The 16259-nt window shown below is 52.8% G+C and overlaps 1 protein-coding gene across 5 annotated transcripts in view; it reads left to right on the top strand.

The window, feature by feature from the left end:
* The window catches only part of C5H10orf71 (chromosome 5 C10orf71 homolog), a 49910-nt gene extending 34994 nt beyond the window's left edge, over positions 1-14916 (top strand). For all 5 annotated transcript variants that reach the window (XM_052639537.1, XM_052639540.1, XM_052639538.1 and 2 more), the window contains 2 exons: positions 4943-5045; positions 9801-14916. In XM_052639537.1, coding sequence (XP_052495497.1) covers positions 9945-14249 — 4305 coding nt within the window. In that variant the 5' untranslated portion in view covers positions 4943-5045; positions 9801-9944 and the 3' untranslated portion in view covers positions 14250-14916. The remainder of the gene's footprint in view (positions 1-4942; positions 5046-9800) is intronic.
* The last annotated feature ends 1343 nt before the right edge of the window (positions 14917-16259 follow it).

Below are 16259 nucleotides of genomic sequence, written 5' to 3'. Positions count from 1 at the left end.
AAAACGTAGGACATAGACAAGGACATTCCTGTGAAACAGGAAGACTGTTGGAAAATACACAGAGAGGTCAGGAGCTTGCCCCGAGAATGACCAGCAGGGCACCGCCCATTGTGAAGTGGTGGAGGCTATGTGTACAACATCTGTGATTCACAAGCTGGAAGACGCTAACTGTCATGGTTCACTATACTGAACTGCTCCTCAAGGCAACCCCCAGTCAATGTCTCAGAAAACCACCCAGAAAGAAGATCGAGAAGAATCAATTCCAATCTGTTAGGGCCTTCTGGGTATAATAAAGCCAGCCTCTGTCATTTCCACTGGCTTCCTGCTTCCCCCTTTACTGAAAAGTGAAAACACCATTCAATTAAGGTAATTAAATCCACCCAAAGAGCTCAAGCTCAAAAACCACACTACAGGCAAGTGGTCAAACCCAGCAGCCAAGCAAACCCCAGCAGCTTCCTGTGCAAACATGGGAGGAACACAAGGAGAAGGGAAGGGCCTGCCTACCAGCCAGAGAGCAACCCTCCCAGCTCTCAAGGACCAGCCACCAGAGCCTCCCCAGACAGGAGGGAGCCTGTGCCAACCGGCCGAATCGTCACTTCTGCTCATGTTGTTATCACGAAAAACTGGGCTGTGAAGTTCTTAGGAGGTGAACAGAATGATAAACCGTCCTTTTCTCCATGGATCCTCAATTCTCCCTTGAGCTCCAGTCCAGGAGCCAGGCCACGCCCTTCTGGGCCTGAGCCCAGTGATCAGAGGGCCCAGGGCTTCACGCTGGAGAAAGTGTAGGGTGGTCAAGTGGTGAACCCAAGCTGAATCCCAATCCCAGTTCTCTTTTTTACATGCTGTGTGACACCGAGCAACATCTGTACCTCCCCAAGCCTTTCTTTCTCTACCTAGAAAATGGTGCTAATAAAGACCTGTTAAACCATTCCACCAGGGTCACAAGAATCAAACGTGATAATGGATCCCCGAGTGTGTCCTGAACTGCAGAGTAACACACAGCGATGAGTCATCTCAGGATTGACTCACTGGACTGGCTTCCTCTGACTGTGATCCACTTTGGGTACTAAAAGCTGGTGAGGACCTCAGGTTGCCAGATGAAAAAACAAGATGTCCAGTGCAATTTGAATTTCAGATAAATACTGAGTACCTATTTTCAACATAAACATGGGATGATTAATTTTGTAGAGAAATTTGACTAATATAAAGTATGGCCCAAATATAGGACATACTTATACTAAAATATGTTCATTGTTCTACCTGAAATTCAGATTTCTCTGAGTATCCTGCATTCTTAATTGGCTCAGTCTGGCAACCCAGCCGTGCCAGACCACCAACTGAGACCTCCCTTGCTGCATCTCGACTCCAAGACCAGCCAGGCTGGGGTCCCAAGCCCACCTCTGTCACTCAGCAACGGTGCGACACACAGTATTCCGAGGCTCTGTTATCTCAGAACTGACTGTGCAGCCACATGGAGGAGGAAGGAGCTGGGGCCTCCCCAGGGCACAGTCTGCTCGGGTTCTATGGACCCGCCACACGCGCCAGCCCTGAGTAGCTTCGTGCGGCAGTCTGGATCAGGGTCTGTAGGGGGCGCCAGCAGGTTCCCTTTCCCTAGCCACTTCCTGACCTCAGGGCCTGGTGCCTGTAAGGTGGGGCTGCCTGACCTGTCAGGCCTGGGCTGGCTGCCGGCCAGGAGTCCTGTGAGAGACCAGGAGAACGTGAGGCCCCAGAGCTTTCGACTCTGCGTTCCCAGGCCGCACACTCGCCGCAAACCTCTGTCATCACATCCTTGTGGCCCAAGAAGCGAGCTCAGCAACAGCAGCTGAAAGCCTTGACGAATGGCCCCGTGACACAGGCATCCTGTCAGTCAGAGATGAACCAGCCGGGACCTCACCCCCAGGAGCTCAAAGCTTTGTTGGGAAGACGGATTCATAGCAGATAAAGCGGAATAATGCGGTGATTTTTGTGTTTTTTTAGAATTCTATAAGGAATAGGGGAAGAGAGGAGGAAGTGGTCAGAAACTGGTGAATGGGAAACAGAGAGACACATCCCAGGCAGAGGGACCACCACCCCAAGAAAGTAAGCCAGGACCAAACCCATGGAAGTAAGCCCAGGGCACCGCAGGCCAAGCAGGAACGGGAGTGAGGGAACTGCTGGCTTGCCCGCCTAGAGGGCCTTGAATGTGAGACTTTCGAGAAAGAACAAAAGAGAGAGAAAATGATACCTGCGCAAAATGACTTATTCCAGTCCACAGTCGTGCAACAGCATCGGTCAGGATGATATGGGGAAAAGCATCACGTGAGAAAACATTTTGGAAGAGTCAGAATTTAGGAACAGTCATGCAAAGGCTATTTCATTGCTCACGGTGAGAAAAAGCTGATTCATGGGGATGCTCCCACAGATTTGGCTTGTGTGACATATTTTAATTCAAAAGGTGATCCTTGTAATGAAAAGAAGACAAAACACTTCTTCAAGTTCACGTACAATTCTCCCTGCCTCTGGCTACAGCAGCAGTGCATATGCCCTAGGTGCCCCACGCATGCCCTCCCTATGGTTGTATCACCAGAGCCTTCGGCCCCTCCCTGAAGGCTGAACTGGAAAACCCCGTTGATGCGTTCCTGCTGGGGACCCCATGTCCCCTGGCGCGCTCTGCTGCTTTGCAGGACCCATGCCCAGCGTCCAGCATCTGCAGATGGCATGTTAGGAGAGCAGTTCTCAGAAGTCTGTCTAGGCGCTAGGGTTGCCTATGTGAGGGCAGATGCCAGCACTTCACCTGCTGACACCCATAATTGGGGCCCCACAGTGACCGTGGAGTTGGAAATCGTGTGCAGGGGGTAAGAGGCCTTTCAAAGCTGAGACTTGTGGGACCTGGAAATGGCTCGGCTTAGGGAAGGCATGGAAGAGGCAGAGGGAGCAGTCACAGGGAGTCAGATTTCTGGGACCCTCAGAGGAAGAACTGGCCTGTGGAAAGGTCGTGGGTTCCATACTAAATGTGTGAGTTTGTGAAGCTGTTCAGGGGACAGAGGCTGGGCCCAGACAGGTGACCTGGCCTGGACATGCCATCGATGCATGGAAGCTCGTGGCAACCACGAGTGTGGCTGAAATCTCCTGGCGAGCCCATCAGGGGAGAGGAGAAGAGGTCCCGGGACCAGGTGCAGAGGAAATGCAGCCGTCCAAGAGACGAAGATAAGGGATGGACCATTCGGCTGAGATGGAAAGTGTGTACGTCTCCCAAATCAAGATGGGAGAGCTTCCCAGGAAGATAGTGGCCAACGGTCTTGATTGCACCTTAGAAGTTAAGTCAGATGAGGAGCCAAGTTCCCCCTTGGGCAACCCCCTGGGGAAGGGGAGACTAAAGGCAGAGTAAATGAATCAAGGGAATAATAGGGGGTGAGGAGTCAGGAAGCATTTAAAAGAACAAATTGATTTTGAAGGCATAGACATAAATAGGAACTTACCACACCATGAATAAATATTCATTCTTGTTTCTATATATTCATCAAGGCAGATTCCAAGGCCTTGTTTACGGCATGATTTGACTGTATGCTGTTTTGCCTCATTCGTGTTGCTTGAGGGAAACTGCACTCTTTCACCTGAAAAATGCTCTTATGAGCCAGACTTTTCAGCCACTGAGGTTGGCTTCCTTCAAACAATCAAAAGCAGGGAGAAGGATGGTTTTGTGCTGGCCTCTGGAAACGTGCTTCAGCAGCGCTGACAGTGAGTCTGCGGCCCCGGCACAGCGGTGGCCCCCTAACTGTCCTCAGGATGAAGGGCAGCATGGCCTTCTGCACCTCTGCCTTGTCCATATGCGACATGCGCTGATTTCACCCTCATCCCCAAGTTGAACCCATGGGAAGCTGCAGAAGAGTGTGCTCTCTAGTTAGTGACACAAATCTGAGCTTTCCAAATCACCTTAAGACCCAAGGCCACGGGTCCTGCTCAACAGAATTCTCTCTCTCGTTTCTTTTCTGTGTCTGCTAGCCCTCCACTAAAATTCAAATTGAAGACACTCAATTCAGAGCATTGCCACAAACATTTATCCAGCTTCTGTGTTGGTGTGTTTGGTACATGAGGGCAAATAAGACTCCCTTCCTGACTCATGGAATTTTCTAACTGAGGAGCGAATAAAGCAACCATCAGTTCTATGACACGTGGGTTATGATGGGTGACAATATGGCATGAGCTATGGAAGAGTCCAGCACATGGTCAGGACACAAAGGACAGCCTCGGGTGTCAGGGAGGGGGCTAGCCAGATAGTGAGCAGCACAAAGTGCCTCTGGCCATCTCCAAAGAAATGCACTCCACAAATTTGAGCTATTATGATTATTAATATTATTAATAAACTACTGTGGACTGGATTAATATCCAGGAGCTACAAGATGAAGACAGGCTTCTGGAAGCCCCAGTGGTCTGCATTTACACAGTGCATAGTGAATTTATTTTAACTAGTTCACACTTAATTCTAAATACTCTTTAAATTCTCCTGGGCAGCTTTTGGGTTCTTTTAGCTGTCAAAACAGATATCCAAGTCTTCTGCCAACAACAAATTGAACACTTCTTCCTTGTGAGTGGATTCAAGTTCAACCACTCTAGTCCTCTTTACTGCAAAACCTGAGTTATTAATTCACAGGGGAAAGGGGCCTTTGGGCCAATGTAACTAGCAAAAAGTGATTCACAACTAAGCCAATCATATTGAAAATCCTAAAGGCTTGAAACAGTTTCCTTAAGGTTTCTTGGGCCAGACACAAATTCATGAACACTGGAAGGGATATAAAACCACCTTGCCTATATTTGGAATTCTATTGAGTTCAAATGTGAAATTAAAGCTAAAATTGAAAGCCAGTTGTATTACTGACATTTAAAGGTATCTTTTGCACTGAATACCTGCTTGGTTTTTTGGCCTGAGGGGTTCCAACAAGATTACTTTTCTTCTTTTCTCTAGATGGATAACAATGTCAGCAAATGTCAGTGTGAAAAGAAGTTTTAAAACTACAGATCCTAAAACCCAACAAGGCAGGCACCTGCAGCCCCGACTCCTGTAACAGGTATGGAACTAATTCAAGAGCCGGGCCCTGGAAACCCCTTCAATTTGAGTTACTCTGCTGAAGGTTCCACAGGGTATCTGGGAGATTGGGGGGTGGGAGTGGGGAAGCTGAGGCCAACTTTATGATCATCCCATTGAACCCAGGTCAATCAAGTAAGAGTGGGAGAAAGTATCTGAATAAGCCTGCAAGAGGGAGATCTCTCTTCTCCCTGAGGCAGAAAGGATGTGGTTATTTTCTGAGTACCCTAAATAGCAGTGATCAGCTTTTGTTAACTGTTTGGAATTCTGACACAAACCCTAGATCAGTTTGGGTTTTTTGGTCACATGCAACAGAAACAGAAACTAGACAAATAAATCAGAAACAGATAGGAATTAAAAGGAGACAGGAACCCTGGTAGACTCAGGTGAAGGCTGAAGTTCCAAGCCGGGAAAGGACAAAAAGAAGGTGCTGCCGCTGACAAAGACAGGCCGGGAGCCTTCCTCCTTAGATCGCTCCAGGAGAGAGAGTGCCATAGGCTGCCCTGGGCCTCACATGTGCCCTTGGCTCTGAGAGGTCTCTGCAGGCTCCTGGACTTTCAGCCCCATGAAGACTGAAGGCCACAAAGGGAAGAAACTTCCCAAAAGGTATCAAGTGCTCTTGCTCAAAGGAGGGGATGGAAGATGAGTGTTTAAGAAATAATAAATATCTGCTAGTAGTAGGTGGTATTTGATTGACTGGGGGTGTTTACTTAACTCTAAGATTCTAATTTGGATCCCCAAGTATCCTATTTCCGTGCCATTGTGGAAGTAGAGAAACCCCAGTGTTACTGAGTTCAGTCATTATTGAGGTCAAAACCTTAGCATTCAGGATACCAGAAGACTCCCTGACTCTATTGTTAAGACCTCAAGATACAGAAAACTTGACTTACAGTGGCTGAAGCCACGAAGGACCCCCAACTCACCCCAGTAACACAGATTCCAGAGGAGGGGGTGGTTCTGGCCCAGGCTCACAGCCCTGCAGGGTCATCAAGGACTCAGGAGTGTTCAAAAGTCCACCAGGCGGTCCTCAGCAAATTGATCTTGAGTCAGCATTGTTTCTCCCTCAGGGTTGCAAAGTGAACACCTCAGTTAGAAGTTGAATTGTGTGTGTGCACGTGTGTGCGTGTGCATGTGTGTGCTCATGTGCATGTGTGCGCACGCACGCACATGTGTGTGCATGTGTGTGCTCATGTGTGTGCCCATGTGTGTGTGCATGTGTGTGCGCGTGTGTGTACTCGTGCGTGTGTGCATGTGTGCGCATGTGTGTGTTCGTGTGCGTGTGTGCATGTGCCTATGTGCGTGCGTGTGTGTGTGTGTGCACTCAGTCGCTCAGTGCTGTCCAACACTGCGATCCCATGGACTGTAGCCTATCAGGCTCGTCTGTCCATGAAATTCTCCAGTCAAGAATACTGGAGTGGGTTGCTCTTTCCTCCTCCAGGGGATCAAACAAATACAGTTTCAGGCTTCTTGTGTGCAATAAAGCAAGAAGAAAGGGCGCCCAGAGAGTAGAGACGATGGGGATCGTTCCTTTGATCAGAAAGGCAATCATTTCCCCAGACATCAGAATCCTTCCAACCCCTGTGGTCAGAACTAGCTGTGTGGGGGTCTGAGATCACGAGCATTAGCTCTGCAGGTTTTTGAGCCAAAGTAGAAGAAGGAAAGGGGGGATGGGGTGAGGTAGGCCAGGCGAGGGGGCTAGGCCGCTGCTCTCCCCTTTCAAGTGCCTCCTAAACGGCACTCACTGCTCTTTCTGGGGAGCAAGAGCGCTGATGTTCAAGGCACATGAAGGCGGCCTTTTCCACGGCCAGTCAGTGGTGCCTCATCAGCTCATCCAGTTTACTAGAACTTGAGGTCCTTTGGAGAAGGCAATGGCAGCCCACTCCAGTATTCTTGCCTGGAGAATCCCTTGGACAGAGGAGCCTGGTGGGCTGCTGTCCATGGGGTCGCACAGAGTCGGACACAACTGAAGCGACTCAGCATGCCTGCATGCATTGGAGAAGGAAATGGCAACCCACTCCAGTGTTCTTGCCTGGAGAATCCCAGGGACAGAGGAGTCTGGTGGACTGCCTTCTGTGGGGTCGCACAGAGTCGGACACGACTGAAGCGACTTGGCAGTAGCAGCAGAGGTCCTTTGCTTTCTCTGGCAGTCCCAACTCAGCCCTTTGATTCATAAAAAGAAGTCAGCCTGCCAACAAATCAGCATTAGAAGCCTACCAGAGTGCTGTGGTCAAGAGACAGGAAGCAGAAAACTCTGAGGAAGGCCAGCCTCTGGGACTAGATTGGGCCGCTAGCATGGTGGCATCGGCCGCTGTGGACACCTTCTAGGTGACCTTCTATGAGGAGCCAGGATGGGATTTGGGACTCCTGACATGTGGCCCTGCCACCCTGGTGGAGCATCTTCATTCTCCATCCCCAGCAGACCTGTTCAGGCCCCTTTGCTTACTGTGCAGGCCAGCCAGGCTAACAGCAGCGTGCCGCCTCTCCAGCTTCCTCTGCCAACATGAATGGGGAGGCTGAGTGAGTGTTTCCTCTGGCAGCTGAGGCTCACAGCACCCTGCTAGAAGTTCACTGTCCCAAATGCCCCCCGCTGGAGCCCAGTCCAGGGTCTATACCTGCTATTTTATCTAACTTTTCACATACTCATCCCTGGCCCTGGCCAGGCCTGCTCTAGGCATTGGAGGTGTGTACCCCTGGTAGTGATCAGGCTCCCAGTCAGGAAGCAGCATCCTCGGAAAGAATCCAGAAGGGAACGCAGTGATCCACCTCACACATGTTAGGATGGTTACTGTAAAAAAAATCAGCGACATCATCGACTCAGTGGACATGAGTCTGAGCAAACTCCAGGAGAAAGTGAAGGACGGGGAAGCCTGATGTGCTGTAGTCCACAGAGTCACAAAGAGCGGGACGTAACTGAGTGAACAACCACAACCACAAACTATCAGGAAAAAAAAAAACAAAAGCAGAAACTGGAGCTCTTGTGCACCGTTGGCAGGTGCATAAGATGACCCAGCTAACGTGGAAAATAGCATAACGTCTCCTCAAAAAATTAAAACTGGAATGACCATGCTACCCATCAATTCCATCTCGGAGTATGTGCCCCCCAAATTGAAAGCAGGATCTTGAACAGACATTCAGACACCCATGTTCATAGCAGCATTATTCACAATAGCCAAAAAGTGGAAGCGACCTCGGTGTCGACTCCCAGATGAATGGATAAACAAAATGTGCCTTATACATACACTGCAACATTATCTCAGAAAGGAGGGAAATTCTGATACGTGTTGCAGCATGGATGATCCTTGAGGACACGATGCTAAGTGAATAAACTGGTCACAAAAAGATAAATGCTGTCTGGTTCCACTCAAATGGGGTACCTTAGAGTAGTCAAATTCATAGATACAGAAAAAGGAATGGTAGTTTCTAGGGGTTTGGGGAGAAGAGAATGGGGGTTATTATTCAGTGGGTACGGAGTTCAGTTTTGCAAGATGAAACAGTTCTGGAGATGGATGGTGGTGATGACTGCACTTAATACTATTGACATGTACACTTAAAATGGTTAAGAGAGTAGATTTTGTGTCCTGTGTATGTCACCACAATTTCAAAAGGAAGAAGAAAAGAATGTAAGGAAGGGGCTATAACAGAGGTGTAGGCAGAAATGGGGAGACCCCAGGAGGTGTAGTCATTCAGGAAGTGACAGCCGGGGTTAGGGCATCAGGGAGAGTCAGAGCCCGGGCGAGGGGCCATAGTTAGAGAAGACTGCAGTGTCGCCCGGACCCCACCCACAGTCAGAGCAGGAAGCAAGCAGAGGGACAGAAATGCCTGGCATGCTGGGTGCCCCTCCGTCCAGGCTCCTACCAGCGCCTCCCGCTGGCCACACCCAGGGGCAAGTGGGAGGGTGAAGGGTCCCAGGCGAGGCAGGCCGTAGGGTCTGTGCCCTCCTGGGGTGGCTCTGGGGCCAGGGCATCGGCAAGCAGACAGTCGAGTGGCTCCTGCACACCTTGTTCTTACAGGCTAAGCAGAGGCTGGTCAAGAAGGAAATTCATTTTATTTTAGATTGTGCTCAGGACCACAAAGGAAATAAACCAGGCTCTGTGACAGACGGCGAGGAGGAAACACCCCCATGGAATGCCAGAGAAGTTCTCTGTGCAAAAGTGGCACATGTGGGCTTGAGGCACTGTATTAGTCGGGGTTCTCCAGAGGAGCAGAACCAATATATGTATACACACACACATATACATGTACGCACACACACACACACACATATATATCCTATTGTATATATATATATACACCTGTGTGTGTGTGTATATATAAGTGTGTGTATACACTCATGTTTATATATATATGTGTATATATGTATATGTACATGGAGGGAGAAGGAGCTTATTGTAAGGAACTGGCTCATGTCACGATGGGGCTGGCGAGTCTAATATCTTCAGGCAGGCCAACGCGCTGGACCCCAGAGGGGGAGTCGATGTTGCAAGTCCAGTCCAAAGACTACAAGGAGGATTGCCTATCGCTCAGGGTTTCCCAGCCTTGTGGACAAGGCCCACTTACATTGTGGGGTATGAACTGCTTTACTGGCGTTTGACCAAAACCTGGGCATCGTGGTCCAGCCAGGCTGACACGTAAAATCATCCATCACAGGCACCCCTGCCCATCCACAGCAGCGTGTCATCTTATATGATGCCACTAAGCTGGGTATCATATTCATACCCTGCACTTCTTCCCTTTGCAGAGAAAAAGAAATTTCCACTTTGCAATTGCATCTGATCATCAGGAAGCTCTAGTTTTGTGGGAAGAGAGCTGCATCCGACCCTTCTGGAATCACACCCAGAGGCACCAGCTGGCTGACGGGGACAGGCTTCCTGGCTGGCAGACGATGCAGGGGAGTAAGAAGTGCGCGGATGGCTTCAGCGACTCCTCAAGCATTGGCAGTGTGCTGGACGACGCAGACAAGGAGGTGAGCAGCCTCACGGACCGCGCGTTCCGGAGCTTGTGCATCTCAGAGGACGCATCCTTCCATGACTCCGACCTGGCCCTGTCCCCGGATACCACCCGCCAGGTGTTTGGGAATTTTCACCAGGGAATAGTGAGCCACACACACAGGAAAAGCGGCGTCTGGAGTCAGTTACCATCCCAAGGCACTGAGCATGCAGGCTGGGCAGCCACATTCCAACAGCTGCCCAAGTATGTTCAAGGGGAGGAGAAGTACCCCAAAGGCAGCTCCCCACTGACACCAGCCCAGAGGCGACTGGAAGTGCCAGTTTCTGGCCTGAGGAGCAGCAACAAGCCTGTTTCCAAAGTGTCATCTCTGATCAAATCTTTCGACAGGACCGAGAGCCAGCGCTGTGACAGCCGGCCTCCTGCAAGCAAGCCTCCAGCTCTCAAAAACCCCCCCAAATTTGCTCCTCTTCCGGAAAGTGGCGTCAACTTCTGCTTCGATTCTGCCTTTTTGACCGTCAGGAGGGTGCCTGCCGAAGTCTCCAGCACCCATCAGACCAGCCACCAGCCTGGCCGGAAGCACGGAGAGCAGGAAGCCCCTAAGAATCCCGAAATGGCCAGTCACGGCCCCAGCAGCTTCCTCCCAACACCTGAACATGCAGCCAGTTCATTTGAGCCAAAGTTCCCCTCTCCTGCCCACAAGGCAGCCACCAGTGAGCCTGGAAGGGGCCAGGAGTGGGCTCGCAAAGGGACCTTTCTCCATAGTGAGAACAGTGCTTTTGAGTCATGGAATGCCCACCAGCCGAGGCTACCCGAGAGAAAGGATGCTGCTGATGCTGTCCCAGAAAGCAAGGCTCTCAAGCATTATGAGGACACGCCCTTGTTAAGAGAGCCCCCGGCCCCTGAGCACGAAACCTCCCCCTGCCGTGTCCGGGCCAACTGCAGTCAGGAAGAGAACAAGATGGCTGCAGGGACTCTCCCCACATCTGGAACCTGGGTGTCGAGGGATTTGGGACCCCAGATATTTGCTATGGAAGAAAAAACTTCCAGCTCACAGGCTGACCCTCCTCCATTGAAACCAACCCATGCCCCCTGGAGGAAACCAAAGTCTGGCAATGGAGGGAAAGACAGTCTACAAGATGCTTCGGAAGAGAAGAAACAGACCAACTGGAGAGGCCCAGCCTTATATACAAAGCACAATCCCCAGGCGCAGTTTCCAGAAAAGGATGCTCTTGATATGCCTGTGGAGCCGCACGAGCGTTACGATCCTCCTTTCAACATCAGTAAGCTTCTGACCCCTGTCATACCCACCAAACAGCTCCTGGAACCATCTGAGAGCCAGCCGGCGGAGATAACCCCTTCACCCCCAGGACAGCTAAATGGATACCAAGAGAAGGAGCCCAGTGAATGTCAGTCCCGGGACAGCTACAAATCTAAAGCCCCCAGCCTGCTGTTCAACCTCAAAGATGTGCGGAAGCATGTCAAGAGCACGTACAGCCCCTCGCCTCTCATGAAAGGCCTGGATGAGAAAACCAGGGGCAAGCAAGAATCCCTGAGCAACGGCGGACTCCTTCCCAATGGGCTCGAGGAAAACCCTCCAGATGGGTTCTCTAAGGAGACACCAGATGACGGCCCTTCTGTGCCACTCACCAGTACCCAGAAGGACCCCAAAGCTGACCCTGACGCAGCCTCTGCAGACAACTACCTAACTCCCACCTCACCATCAACTATCACCAAAGCCCCCTTCTGTGTCAACGGCGAGGCTGCCGGCAGGAACAACTATGAGAAGGACGATACCAATGGAGAATCCGAGTTGGGTGATGCCAGGCCCAGCTGGCGTTCGGACTCCAGGCAACGCCGCCACAGGAGACATCTGTCCCTGAAGCTTTGCAGCGAAGACCCTGAGGCAGGGAAGGCTGCAGAGACCCCAAAGACCTCTGGCCTAGAGAATGGATTCTTGAGATCCATCTCTCAAGAGACAGAACCCGAGAGAGAGGCAGGACTTCAGAATCCAAACTTCAACCCGAAATTCTCCCCAGGGCCCCTTTCTCCCGAGGAGGAAGATGTGTTTTATAGCGACAGCCAATCTGATTTTATGCCAGGCCTCAAAAGTAAGGCCAAATTCAGCACCAGCTCTTCAGATCAGTCCTTTGCCTCGTTCGAGGATCAGCAGAAGACGTGGTTCACTGAGACCCAGCAGGAAGAAGGCAGGAACGGCATGAGTGCAGGTAACGGTGGGAAGGATGAGCAGGAGAAAGTGACGGAGGAAGATGAGCTAGAGTACGGTGCCGTGAGTAACGGGAGTACGTGCGTGGACGAGTACAGCAAGCGGGAATCCTTGCCAGAAGAAGAAGGTTTGCCAGGAGGGAGCCCCGGGAAGGTGCCGAGGGAGGAAGCTGATTTCAGAGGCGCTGGGACAGGGGGGAGAAAGCCAGACACAGCTCTGTCACATGCCAAAGGTCCTGCCCCTTCACCAGCTTCCACTTCAAACAAGCACATACTCTTCGCAATTAAAGACAACACCCTGAGGGCCACCCCCGTGATCAAACCCATCATGCTGCCCCTCCTGAGGTCCATGTCCTCAGAGTCCCCACTGGGCGGTGGCCACAAAGAAGAAGAACTGCCAAGGCCAGGCTGGAGCGGGGATGCTGGTCTCTGTGCCCCTGAGAGCCAGGAAATGCCCAGCACACTGACACCCACCAGTGCCCGGGGCACACACGTGAAGGGGGTGGCCTGTGAGGGGCTGGAGGACCACGAGTGGGTGCCCAGCGTCGCCAGGTCGGAGACCTGCCAGGCAGCCCCAAAGTGGTATGTTCCATCTTCTCCATTCACAGGAGAGGGCCAGGGGCTGAAACCACCCCAAAAGGCCACACAGAAAGTTATGGTGAACAATGGCAAGAGCGGTTCAACAGACCCGGTGAAGCTGGATGCTCCAAGGTGCATCCCTACCATAACTTTGCCGGAAGATGACCCAGAAGACCAGCTACCGCCACAGCATCTGGGGACCTTTTGGGAAGAGCAGGTGCAAGGCTTCAATAGTCACTTTCTGTCTACCCCCAGAGCAGGGCCCCCAGGGAGAAGACGGGTCACCGGTGAGCTGGCGGCTTCCCCCAATGCCAGCTCCCTGGAGGAGAGCAGTGCATGCTCCCCGGCTGCCAGCAGCTTTGGGGACGATGCTTCCCAGGCCCCCAGTGAGCCTGGCCCGCTGCCAGGGGAGCCTCCGCGCAGCAGCCCCTGGGCCAGCCCCAGCCCTGGCAGGGTGGCCCGGAGGGAAGAGCTGACCCATGCCCTCGCGTGGGAGCCTGGCTCCGACCCCCAGCTGGGGCCATCAGCTGAAGACCTCAGGACGCTTTCTCCAAGAGGCTCACTGCTGGACGTGGCCGCCAGCTCGGCCGGCCTCCTGGAGAAGCCAGAGCCTCCTGCTCAGCTGGAGAGGGCGGCCGGCAAGCCACCCGCAGTCCCGCCCAAAACAGAGAAGGCCCTGCGGCGGGCAAAGAAGCTGGCAAGCAAGAGGAGAAAGATCGACCAGCCACAGGAAAAGCATGGGGAACGCCGCGAAGAAAAGCTGAACCCTGAGGACTCAGAGCGGAGGCCACTGTCCCCCGGAGAGAGGCCCCGGCCCAGGCTCCCCGTGGTCCGCGCCCTGCCCCCTCCCGCGCACCGCCACTCCGTGTCAGCCCTTTCAGAGCCAGTCCAGAGGAGGCCCGGGGGGCCCCAGTCCCTGACACCCCAACCCCCTTACCCTGCCACCCAGAAGGTCCTCCAGGACCCCCAGTCTGGAGAGTACTTTGTCTTCGATCTGCCGCTCCAGGTGAAAATCAAGACCTTCTATGACCCAGAGACAGGCAAATACGTCAAGGTCTCCATCCCATCCTCTGAGCGGGGGTCCCCTGAGCCAACCCCGCCGGACGCCCTTGCTGCTCCCTACGTGCTCTACCCCGGCTTCCGGCCCCTGCCCGTGACGGCTCTGATGCCCCTGCGCTGCTCCTCCCAGCTCTCTGCCCCCACCTTCCTAAGGCAGCGCCCTCACACCACCGAGGCAGCCGGCCTCAGGCCCCAGAGCGTCCACGATGTGGGCCTGCAGCTACCCTCTGAGGCTCCCAGCAACCCCACCCAGCCCTCTGCAGGCCAGCACCCCGAGGGGCCTCCCCAGAGTGCAGGGCAGGAGAGGGGAGAGGCTCCAAGCCTGGGCATCATCTCCACCAATGACCTAGAGGACTTTGCCACAGAAGGCATTTCTTGAGAATCATAGTGGACAAACCTGCCCCCGGCCCCGCGACAAAACCAGAAAAGCTACTTCCCTCTCCCCCCGAACAATCACACACAAACATACACACATCAACTCATACTCAGCTGTTTGAGATCCCTAAAATTTGTGAGGAAGCCGGGATCCTGAGCAAACCCAACCTGAGGGGCTCACCTCCCTGGGAGGGCACTGCTCTGCTCACATAAGTAGAGTCCCTTCAGAGCTCCTGGATCCCAGACCCACTCCTCGTCCTTTCTCCTTCCCTCCCTGCCTCCCTGTCCTTCTCCCCTGACCCTGGCACCCATGTGTGTCCAGCCTGATTCCTAACAAGCCTTCCCTTCAGCATCCCACCCACTCCTCCTCAAGGGCCGACTCACAGCCTGAGCACAACTAAGGCCCCCAGAAACCCTGTACCCCGCTGAGCCCTGCAAGCACATGACCCAGCACACCCCTTCTAGGTCAGGTCACACAGGGGCCACCCCACCCTCGCTCAGACCCAGCAGCCCTTCCAGCTCACCCTAGTGGGGAAACAGCTGAGGAGCAACCCAAGGCCATCTTGCAGAAATATTTATTTGAATAGAATGGGTTTTCCTTACTGAAGAAACTTTCCTCTGAAGGCTATTTTCTGATCATCTTGTAAAAAGTGAAACAGGTTTGCAGATGAGGTGTTGTCCCTGGACTCTTTTATTTTTCTTCTGTGGGCAGTGACGGGTCTGTGAGTAAAGAGTCGTGCCCTCCAGGTTTGCCATCACGATTGGGCGGCCACCCAGGTTCTCCACTCGGAGCAGAGTGGCCTCGGCACTCACCCGCCACAGTCCCTGTGTCCCTGCCTTCTCGGGCAGGCCCTCCCCTAGCACTGGGCCGGCAAAGGTGAGGGAGACCCTACCCACCATCGAGGGTGACTGGGACCCAAGTCAGGCCCTGACAGTCCTGATGTGATCACTGGTACCTGCGCCCTGCGCTCAAAAGGAGATCACACTCCTCCCGAGTCCCTCTGGGATTTGGAGGAAAGAATCTGAATCAATTCAGGGTAACAGGGTGCAGTGACCACCTCTGCGCCACAGAGAGCAGTGAGGGTCTATAAGCCAATGCCCACTGTGGACAACGTGTTGGGAAAGAAGCAGGCCAGCCTCGTGGGCCTCTACCCGGGGCTTCTGTGGAAGCTTCTTAATTTTTGCGCTGTGGGAAAGACGGGGGCTAGAGTGCCTGCGTTCCGTTTAGAAGGGGCAGCTGTCATGACAGCTGTCGGGACTGCACGGCTCACGCCCCAGGGGACCACGCAGACTGCATTGCCCTGGACCTTTTAGCAAACATGCCATTTCTAGGCTGGGAAGACGGGGAGGCCCCCAGCTCACCATGTCCCAGACTCACACAGATACTGGGTCTTTAAACATATTCTGGGTTATGATTTGGATTCATATAACTGCTTGTTTTCCACGAAAATGCAATCGCACCTGAATGTCATTGTGAAAATGCTCCACAAGCCCCCCAGCCCCAGCCCAGTGCCAGGAGCCTTGTCTACACCTGTGAGTCAGCTGATTGGTTAGCCGGGAACTCAGGCAGGCCGTGGTCTGAGAAATCCAGTTCCCACGAGTCACTCACTGCGATGCCAGTGAAGAGAACAAAGTTGTGATCTTGGCTCTGCCAACAAATCACCAAGCCTGCTCTCACCTGTTTCCCTCTTACTCAAATAGGAAAGACAGTATCTCATTTCAAAATTCTTAGGACCCAGGAAAAGAATTACCTAACAAGAGTCCCCCACTTAAAAAATAACCATAGTCACAGTAACCATGTCCCCACAAAGGAAAATGTACTTTTCATAAGGAGAGTTCAAATGTGGGCCCCAGGCTTCCCCAGTTGCTCAGTGGTAAAGAATCCCGCTGCAGTGCAGGAGATGCAGGAGATGCCGGTGTGATCCCTGGTTGGGAAGGTCCTCTAGAGGAGGGCAGGGCAGCCCACTCCAGTGTTCCTGCCTGGAGAACCCCAGGCACAGAGGAGGCTGGCGGG

This window comes from Budorcas taxicolor, chromosome 5, assembly GCF_023091745.1.
Source record: "Budorcas taxicolor isolate Tak-1 chromosome 5, Takin1.1, whole genome shotgun sequence".
Classification (NCBI taxonomy): Eukaryota; Metazoa; Chordata; class Mammalia; order Artiodactyla; family Bovidae; genus Budorcas; species Budorcas taxicolor.
The sequence above is the reverse complement of the archived record's forward strand: the minus strand, read 5'-3'. Positions and strand labels throughout refer to the sequence as shown.